The following is a 10243-nucleotide window of genomic DNA, read 5'->3' as shown; positions in this document are numbered from 1 at the left end:
GTGACAAGATGCCAGAAACTCCCTCCATGTCTGGCAGAGGCAATCACAGGCAGCTCCAAGAAAGATCCATCGCTGGCCAAGGCCGAGCCCATCGGCCACACTGGGAGGACCTCTCAGACAAAGCATTCAGGAAAGTAAAGAATACTGGGCAACTTCAGCTGGACAGAGTGAGAACATGTGAGTGCAGCAGACCTGCAGTGTCCAGGATCAGTGCAGAAGGAGGGGCAGGAGGTGCCAGAGCTGAGATTCCCTGGCAGCTGACAGTTCAGCCCATGGGGAGGCAGCTGTGCCCTGCAGCTGATGGAGCGCAGGGGGAAGCAGAGATCCACCTGCAGCAGCTGCAGGACTCCATGCCAGTCAAACTGAGCCTGGACTGAACTCAGGAAGCGTGGAAGAAGACAGGAATACAGGGAGAGGGTTTTAAGATTTGGGGTTTTTTCCTCATTATCCTACTCTGCTTTGATTGATAATAAATTAAACCAATTTCCCCAAATCAAATCTGTTTTGCCTGAGATGGCAATGACTGAGTGATCTCTCTCTGCCCTTATCTTGATTCATCAGACTTTTGGCAGATTTTCTCAGCCCTGCCCTGCTGGGGAGGGGAGTGACAGAGTGGTTTTATGGGCCACACCCTCACTGCACCTCACGAGAAGGTTTTAGCTGTTACAGACCATGAATGAGAAACAAGGAACACAGGAAATGAGCAGTCCAGCCTGAACAGTGAAAATAAATGTGCAACTGAGAGAGTCATGAGCTTATCTTGCAGGAAAACCTGTAATTCTGAAAGTGAAGGTGACAATTTCATTTTGAACATACTTCTGAATGTTGTCATGGCAGAAACAGAACATTTACAAGAGCATGGTTGCTCTGCAAGAAATAAAGAGTACAAAAGTGTTTTTCAGCTTTGGTGAAAATGGTTTGAGAAATGCAAAAAGCACTCTTTTTAAGCTGCAAAAAGATAAATACAACCATGTTTCACATTCTATATGCTGTCCTGTTTCCTTTCCTTCCTGCTGACTTTGTAGCACTTTCTAACACGACCATGACCTCAGTGATGGATTGGGAATTCCCACTGCCAACATAGCAAACACCAACAGATCAGTACAAGCCACACAGCCCACGGCAGCCCATGACCAGGGGCATCAGACTGTCACCTTTGCACCCAACAGGTTGAACATTACTAGAGCAGCAGCTAAAGCAGAGTAACAAATTTATCTTAGGAGATGGATTTCATCCAGCCTGTCTCTGCAGTGCTATTCCCCAAATGAACACATGCCCATCTCAGGATTTATTTTTCACCCTGTAAAGCACATGTTTTCTTTTAGGTGTGTGACAAAAAGGATTGTCACTGTGATTTTGGATGGGCCCCTCTGGACTGCAGGCTGGAAGAGTTTGAAGGCAAACATGGATATGCAGCTGAGCTCCAATCCTGAGAGGACAGGACATACAGGGATATTCTGCTGCCTTCCTGTACATTAGGTGTTTTAAGTCACTCAGCAGTGCTCCACAAACCCATTGCACACAACAGCTGACATCCTTCCACCTCTTGCCCAACCCTCTGCTCATTCATTTGTCTACTGGCAAAGAGCTTTTAGATCTTTCTGCTGTTTACTTGCTCAGGCAGGAAGAGGCCCCATGGCACTGCAGCATGTCAGCTGTTTTGGGCAGGTAACAGTTTGTAGATCAAATCAATCATTCTTCAATTATCAACCCATGGTGACATTTCACCTCTCTGTTCCCATGGGAGGGAACCCAAGTGGCATTCCTTTGATTTCTACTCTATCACTCACTGAAAAATGTAAACGAATGTTGAAAACAAAAAAACACTTTAAAATAGTGTGTGAAAGATAAATTCTCCCTTATCCTCTTATCGTTTTATGCATTTTTTGCAGGTCAAATGGGTTTTTAAGCTTAACTGAAAGAATATGGAAATGTGGCTGTAGACCAGGAGAATGTTCAAAATCCCAGACTAGGAAATGAACTGTTCAGGAACACATTTAGAACAGGTAGCTCAGTGTGCAAGCTGTAGGTGGAGTTCTGCATGGTGACAAATGGCAGGAAAAGGCCTCAGAAGTGAGACCAGAGGCAGGTGAGCAGCCACTCAGATCCAATGACTCCAAAGACCCCAGACTATTACACACAGGATGGAAAAAACTTTTGCTATTTTAAAAACTAAGTAAATGAGAAAATGCTTTAAAGTTCTGTTGTGGTCTTGAGGAAGTAGAATCACAGAATCACGAGACGGTTTGGCTTGGAACAGACCTCAAAGATCATCTCATTCCAAACTCCCTGCCATGGGAAGGGACACCTTCCACTAGACCTGGTTGCTCCAAGCCCTGACCAACCTGGCCTTGAACACTTCTAGGGACAGGGCACCCACAGCTTCTCCAGGCATCCTGTACCACGGCTTCCCCACTCTCACAGCCAAGAATTTCTTCCCAAGATCCCATCTAACCCTGCTCCCTGATAATGTGAAGCTGTTGCCCCTTATCCTTTCACTACATGCCCTTGTAAATAGCCTCTCTCCATCTTTCCTGTAGGCTCCCTCCAGGTACTGAAAGGGGCTCTAAGGTTTCCCTGGAGCCTTCTCATCTCCAGGCTGAACACTCCAAATTCCCTCAGCCTTTACTCACAGCAGAGGTGCTCCACCCCTCTAATCATCTCCATGACCTCCTCTAGACTTGCTCCATCAGGTCCATGTCCTTCCTGTGCTGGGAACCCAGAGCTGGATGCAGCTCTGCAGGTGAGTCTCACCTGAGTGGCGTAGAGGGGCAGAATTCCCCCTTCCTTGCTGCCGACAGGGCTTTGGATGCAGCCCAGCACACAGAATCTTCTGGGATCCCAGTGCTGCCCGAGTGAGGTGGGAAGAAGTTCATTTCTTCTGATAATGGAGCAATAATTATTTTTCTCTGAAAGATTTAGGTGTCCTGTGGCTGCTATCTCGCTGCGAGTCCTTTCTTTAGAAAAAAAGTATCTTACATAGCATAATTTCTATTTTAACATTATGTTGTAACCTAAATATATAAGCCACTACTTAAGAAAATAAATACAGCATCACTTTGTAACACAACACATATAATATTCATTTTAATATTTGCAAAAAGCCAATCATAAAATACGCATTTTTCACAAAGGGCTGAAGGCCCTCTGCTCTGGAGACAGGCTGGGAGAGCTTGGGATGCTCAGCCTGGAGAAGACACCGGGGAGAAGAGTAGAAGCCGCTTCCAGTGCGGGCTTCCAGGGCTCCAGAAGAGATGGAGTGGGACTTTGGGAAGGGCCTTGCAGGACAGGAAAAGGGGAATGACTTCCCACTGTCACAGGGCAGGGTTCAATGCAATTCTTGGCTGTGAGGGTGGCGAGGCTCTGGCACTGGTTGTCCAGAGAAGCTGCGGCTGCCCCGTCCCTGGAAGTGTTCAAGGCCAGGCAGGACAGGGCTTGGAGCGGCCTGGTCCTGTGGAAGGTGTCCCTTCCCTTGCCAGGGGAACGCAGCCGGGTCAGCTTTGCCATGCCCGGCATCCCAGCCCGCTCCGCCTCCCGGGGCTGCCGCACCGCCACTCCCCGCCCTTAGCCCGCGTGACGTCACTGCCGCGCGTCCTCGCGTGACGTCACGGGCGCGCCGTGCGGGCGGGCGTTGCCATGGAGGCGGCGGACGAGTGGCTGCTGCAGTCGCTGCGACTGTGAGGGACCCCCGGCCCCCGGCCCCGGCACCGAGCCGGGCACCGCCGCCTCACAGCCGCCCTCTCCCCGCAGGTACCGCGACCTGCACACCTTCGAGCTCCAGGCGCCCACCCGCCTCATCGAATGGGCCCGCGGGGACCGTGAGTGCGAGGCGGGGAGCGCTGAGGGGAGGAGAGGGGCCAGGCTGGAGGCTCCGGGGTGCGGGGCCCGGGGCTAGCGGGAGGAAAGGAGGAGGCCCAGGGGCCGGGCCGGGGCCCGTGGGCGGGAGAAGGGGGAAAGGAGGCTCTGGGCATGGGCCAGTCTGGGGTCCCGAAGGGATGCCAGGGTGCGGGACCCCATAGGTGGGGCTGAGTGGCTGGAGCTGCTCCGGGCTCAGTCTGGGCTCCAGCTCAGGGCCCGGCGCTCCATGGACTGTGCGGTAACTCGGGTTTGTCTCAGGGAGGGTGGGCTGGGCAGGGGGGCAGCTCTCACCGTGTTCCTGGCTCTTCATGCCCACCCCACCAAGGTGTCTGTGTAGCCGGGTATGGACAGTCCGATGGGAACGAGATCCTGCAGCTGATCCCACCACCAACACTGCTGACAAAGGAGACCCAGGTGGGTGTCGCAGCCAGACCTCTCTGACCTCCTTGGCCTAATGTTTTCAGAGGCCAAGGCAGGGCTTGGTGGCCTTCATTGAGCTGTTACCTGTTGCTGTGACAAGGACATGACCAGGGATTGAGCAGCTTTGGTTGAAAGGAAAAGCACATAAGTCACCTGTGTGTTGTCCAGTCATGTTGTCCTGCAGCTGTTCTGCAGACAGCTTGGGTTGTGGACATTTCATCTCCAGGTATGTGAATGAAAGCATTTCATGGAGAAAGAGAAAAGCAAGCCACGTGAAGAAGGGGCTTGCTGAGCAGCTCAGGCCTGGGGGACCACCCTGCAGAGCACCAAGGTTGGCCCTTGGGTGGGTGATCTCTGCACTAGAGTAGAAGGTGCTGTTTGGGTAAGTAGAAAGCTCCTGAGCTAGATGTGCACTGATGGCAACAAACGCAGGCAGAGCTCTTGGCAACACCTTTCTCCAGGCTTCTGTTCTCTCTGACTGTTTTGGAATCCTTCAGTGCTGTATCTCCTGTTGAAAAGGGCAGCGCTGGACAGGGAAGAGCTGTACCAAGCAAGAGTTTGCCTCATGTCTCTGTCATTTTGTGTGATAACTGAGCACAAGTTGTGCACCACTGTGTGAAGAAATGGCTTTGCCTTTGATTTCTAGGGCCTGTGTCCAGAGAGAGATTTCAAGGTAGAATGTGGTGGATTTTCAGAGCGCCCAGTGTACAGCCTGAAATACGTGCCAGACACCAGGTATGACCACCAGGTCCTTCCCAGGGTGTATTGGAAATGGAGAAGGGACTTATCCACTGAGAGCAAACTCCTTTTCCATTCCTGCTTCCCAACCCAGCTGTTCAATCCTGCCAGCTCTGAGAACAGTGAGAGTCTGGGCCAGTTACATACCAAGAACTGCTGATGTTGCTGCTCCCTACCCCAGTTCTAAGCAGCAGGGCCCTGTAGAGTTTTCCTGCTCTACCTTCCCTTCCTTTGGCATTTGACATTGTTTGGAGCTGCTCAGCAGCAGAACAGGACACTGGTGGCCGGTGCCACTGCTCTGCAGGACCCTGTGTGCAGGTTCAGGAGCTTTTGTCCTGCTCTGGATTTAGACCAAACAAATACTGCTGGCTGATCTCTTGTTCAGTGTTTCTTCCTACACAAGGCCCCACTGACTACTTTGGGGCTGTCTGGATCATTCTCAGCCTAGTCCTTCTGGAAAATGTGATAATTAAATCACAGAATAATTTAGGTGGGAAAAGCCCTCTGAGACCATTGGTTCCAAGCATTCCCCTGTCACTGCCAAGCCCACCACTGACACATGTCCCCAGGTGCCACACACAGCTTCTAATCCCTCAAGGGATGGCAATCCCACTTCTGTCCTGGGCAGCCTGTGCCAAGGCTGGACAACACTTTCAGGGAAGGAATTTTCCCAGTATCCAACTAAACATCCCCTGGTGCAACTCGAGGCCATTTCCTCTTGTCCTGTCCCTTGTTCCTTGGGAGCACCCAAGTTGTCACCTGGCTGCACCCTCCTGTCAGGGAGCTGTAGAGAGCAAAAACATGCCCCCTGAGCCTCCTTCAGGCTGAGCACCATCTCCAGCTCCCTCAGCCACTACTCAGCAGATCCTCATAAAATATCCTCATAAATGCTCTTGCCTGGGCTGCATGGAGCATCCCTGCATGAAGAGTTCTGGGATTATGGTCCTTCCAGCCACCACTCTGCTCCAAGCAGAGGCAGGAGTTCCTGCTGACAGGAGCAGCAGACCAGTTTGTCCCAGGCTGGGGAAAACAAGGCTGTTCTCTGCCTCCTGAGGAGACACTTTTGTGTGATTCTTCTGTTTCCTCAGCTTGCTGGTGACAAGTGGCCCACCCGACAGCTCCCTCCACATCTGGCAGGTGTCAGCAGAGGACTCTGGTAAGGCTTTCTAAGCTCAAGTATTTCCCAATGCAGTTGTTGCATCTCACATCTCTAGCTTCCCCTTCTTCCTGTGTGTCAAAAACGAGGAGAGGAGTGCCACTTCCCTGTCCTGAGTGACCACACTTGTGTGGCACAGGCTGGAGAAGGGTACAAGACAAGGGTCTACACCAGTTTTGGTGGTTTGGAGTTAACAGCACAAACCTTGTCAGAGAATCAGTATGTTCAGGCCTATCACAGTAGCCTTGTACTGCATGTAGTTTGCATGCTGTCCCCTTGTAACTCCAATGGTTAGCCTTTTGGGATGGACTGTGATCCACCTTCTCTCAAAAAGAGAGGCTGCTACTGGGAAATACTTGTGAACCACCAGAAAGGAAGTGCAAAAGGAGAAAACTTCTTCAGTGAACATAAACATCTGGATTCACAAATGTTCATTCATTTTGCTCAGCATTTTGTCAGCCTTGCTGGATGAGTTAGAAAGGGGTTTTACTCTGAAGAAGGGGTTAGGCATAATTAGATTTCTTATTGGTTTTGCAGGTCAGTTTTACCTTTGTGAGGTATTGTTGTGAAGCAGCTTAATTGGATGGATTACTTGATTCTCAATGTGTTTTACATCTGTTTTTATCTTTTCCTAATAGATGTTATTAAGTCCATAAGCACCATAGCAACAGAAAATGGCACTGGGCAGTCCTGGGCTAAAATTGACACCATTTCAGCCAGAGCCCCATGGGTCCTTCATGGTTCAAGACTTGACAGAGTCCAAATTACAGAGGTTGAATCAAGGAAAAATGTCTACACAGCAGGTATTCAAGGCAAGTCTAATGTCTTGTTTTTGGAAAGGTGGAGTTTGGGTCAAGCAATGCTAATTGCTTGAGTAGCACACATTTCACTGAGCAGGTACTTTTGGACATGTGCAAGTGGTTATAAAGATATTTGCCACAAGTATATTGTTTTGAGGAAAGAGGTGACAATGGTCAGGTCCATCTCCAGCTGCTTACACTCACATTACACTGATTTCTCACATTTCTGCTCCAAATCTGGGCACTGGGTTCACAGAGGGATGCTGTGTGCTGTCCCAAACAAGGGAGGTGACAGCTTGGTTACAACAGGTGGTGGGTGCAGGTCTGGTTTCCTTGGGGATCTGGGGACTGTGCTTTCACCTGTGCAGTGAGACTCAGTCCCCACAGAGCTCATTGCTGGGGAGGGAAGAGGGGATGTGTGTGTCCAGTGGCAGTATCATAGCACTGAGGAAAAGGAAGGTCTGTTTGTCACTGTCCCTGTGCCAGAGGGACTCACTGAACCTTCGAGTGGTTTGGTTTGAAAGAGACATTTAAAGCTCATCTCATTCCAACTCCCTGCCATGAGCAGAGACATCTTCCACTAGAAGAGATAGCTCCAAGCCCTGACCAACTTGAAGGCATGAGGCAGCTACAGCTTCTCTGGACAGCCTTGTCAGGGCCTCACCACCCTCACAGACAAGAATTTCTGCCCAGTATCCCATTTAACCCTGTTCCCTGTCAGTGGGAAGCCATACCCCCATGTCCTGTCACTCCAGGCCCTTGTCCAGAGTCCCTCTCCAATTCTCGTGGAAAGGTGGAGAGGGACTTAGGACAAGGGAAAGCTCGTGGAAAGCTCTGTTAGGCACTGGCAGGGGCTCCTTCTCTTCTCCAGACTGAACACTCCAAGCTGTCCCAGCCTGTCACTAGGACAGAGGGGCCGTAGCCCTCAGAGCCTCTCCATGGCCTCCTCTGGACTCATTCTAGCAGCTCCAGCTGGACACATTACTCCTGAGCATCCATCCTGCTTTCTCTCTCAGGCAATACTGCAGCACAGAAATCCTGAAATGCTCCTCACTGGACCTGAGCCCTGCCTCTGTTTTGCAGCTCCCCAAGGCAGCGAGGAGCTGAGCAGCCTGGCCTTCCTGGACTGCAGCCTGCTGCTGCTGTGCAGCGCCACGGGCCGGCTGTGCCTGGCTGACACGCGGCAGCCGCAGGGTCTCACGGAGGCCGTGCCAGCACCCTCGGCGCCCAGCAGCGAGCGCTGGTGCATGGGCACCCAGCATGCAGCCCAGGGCTCCCAGCCCAGCTCCCAGCCCGTGGCTCGCCTCTCGAGCAGGGGGCTCCTGGCCCTGACAGACCTCAGGAAAACCTCGGAGTTCTTGGCTGTGGCAAAGGCCAGAGTCCCCTCTCCCGGCTCAGGTGCGGAGTTCCTGTGCGTCTCCTGGGCTCCTGCTCTGGAAGGCTACCTTGCCATTTCAGGTAGGTGCTTAGGGCAGAGATCTCCTTTTCTGGGTGCTTTTTTGATTTATATTTTTGTGAAGGCCAGTTCACTTCACCTAAAACCCCCCAGTGACAAGGTGGCTTTTCAGTGCTGCCTCTGGAGCGAGCAGAGATGCCAGATAATTGTCCTCTGCAGCTGCCTCTTTCCAGCAACTCCAGAAGGGGCCTGGGTGGGTTTTGGAAGATGCCTGCTGCCCTTCTGTGAGATCAAAGGCCCCAAGCTGACCGCAAGCACTGTGTGACAGTGCCAGTCACAGCCTGGCTGCAGGATGCAGCATTGATAATGCCAGCTGGGCAGCAACGCTGCCTCTTGACCAGAGCCTTGCATGTTCACACCCATGAGTCCACAAACTTTGGGGATCTGGTGTGGGCTCTCCACATCAGCTGTTTCTTTGAGACACTCTCCTCAGAGGCAGAGCTGCTCTCTTCTCACAGGTTTCTAGTCTGGGCCATTTTTCCTTGTTCCTGCTGGGAGGTGATCCTGAGCCCAGCTGGACTAGAATAAGCTGTTAATTTCTGCACTTTCTATTCCTTCTTTATCCTTTTGATTCCCTTTTATCCAAGGTTTTGATGGCACCGTGCATGTGTATGACACACACAGCTGGGACAGCTCTGGCAGGGAAGCAGAGCCCATCTTCGTTCACAAAGGCCACACATTCGGTGGAGCAGGTGGCAGCAGGGACCCTCCCCTGGTCACTGTGCACACGTGGCATCTGCAGAAACCCAGAACTTTGTTGTCAGCAGCGAGTGATGGTTCCTTGCACGTCTGGGACTGGGTTCAGCCCTGTGGGAAGTGTGGGTAGGTGGTGTTTTGGTGAGATGGGGCATTTCCTGCCTCTGCTGTAGTTTGCGTGGGCTGCAGTGTGTGTGTGTTTGCCTGCAGATACTGTTTGGAGACTGTTGCAGTGAGCAGAACAACTGTAAATTTTCTATTTTAATAATAGTAAAAATTTTTGCCTGTGTTATTTGTTCTCCAGTGTACCAGCCTTCAGATGAGAGCTGTGCTTGTGGTTCTGCCTGTGTTTCTGCTGCTGGCAGAAAACATCCTGCTCTTGTTTGATCATAGGCTTTGTCATGTCTGCAGCAAGGGAGAGGAGCAAAAAGGAGACTTGACAAAGGCCTGGGGGACAGGACAAGGGGGAATGGCTTCACACTGCCAGAGGGCAGGGTTAGATGGGATATTGGGAAGAAATTCTTCCCTGTGAGGGTGGTGAGGCCCTGGCACAGGTTGCCCACAGAAGCTGCTGCTGCCTCATCCCTGGATGTGCCCAAGGCCAGGCTGGATGGATCTTTCAGCAACCTGGTCTACTGGAAGGTGTCCCTGTCTGTGGCAGGGAGTTGGAACTGGATGAGCTTTGGGGTCCCTTCCAAACCAAACCATTCTCCAATTTTCTGAAAAAAAACCCCAGGAATTTGGGGAAACAGGCTCTTCAGTGGGATATTTACCCACTGGATTCCAGGCCCAGAGCACCAAGTGGAAGCTGCACCCCTGAGGGCTGTTGACATTTATCACGTGCTCACATGTCACGAGCAGTGACCTCCGCTCAGGAAGTTTCAGTGTGAGCACTTGTGTTCCTGCTTGCAGCCTGCAAAAGGAACAGGAACAACCTTTCCTGCCACAGCCTACTGCAAACTCTGCCCCTCCTCCTCCAGATCCTGAGAGCACCTGGTCTGAGACAAGGCATTGGTGTCCTTTGGCTCTTTTCCCACCAACAGCACGTAGATTTGATGAAACTGATGTGATTTCCTGGGCTGTGTTGCAGCTCGTACAACACTCACACTTTTACCAAGG

The 10243-nt window shown here is 51.6% G+C and overlaps 1 protein-coding gene across 2 annotated transcripts; it reads left to right on the top strand.

The window, feature by feature from the left end:
• The first annotated feature begins 3581 nt into the window (after window positions 1-3581).
• WDR73 (WD repeat domain 73) lies at window positions 3582-9416 on the top strand. Of its 2 annotated transcripts, none has more exons than XM_064726119.1 (8): window positions 3582-3677; window positions 3751-3818; window positions 4184-4272; window positions 4925-5013; window positions 6105-6172; window positions 6811-6984; window positions 8056-8430; window positions 9016-9416. In XM_064726119.1, the coding sequence occupies exons 1-8, from the start codon at window positions 3637-3639 to the stop codon at window positions 9252-9254; spliced, it is 1143 nt and encodes a 380-aa protein (XP_064582189.1). In that variant the 5' UTR covers window positions 3582-3636; the 3' UTR covers window positions 9255-9416. The 2 variants fall into 2 exon arrangements, with proteins under 2 accessions (XP_064582189.1, XP_064582195.1); XM_064726125.1 differs by having other exon boundaries at window positions 3594-3677; window positions 6811-6975.
• The last annotated feature ends 827 nt before the right edge of the window (window positions 9417-10243 follow it).

This window comes from Zonotrichia leucophrys, chromosome 1 (assembly GCF_028769735.1).
Source record: "Zonotrichia leucophrys gambelii isolate GWCS_2022_RI chromosome 1, RI_Zleu_2.0, whole genome shotgun sequence".
Classification (NCBI taxonomy): domain Eukaryota; kingdom Metazoa; phylum Chordata; class Aves; order Passeriformes; family Passerellidae; genus Zonotrichia; species Zonotrichia leucophrys.
This window is presented reverse-complemented; position numbering and strand designations above follow the sequence as displayed.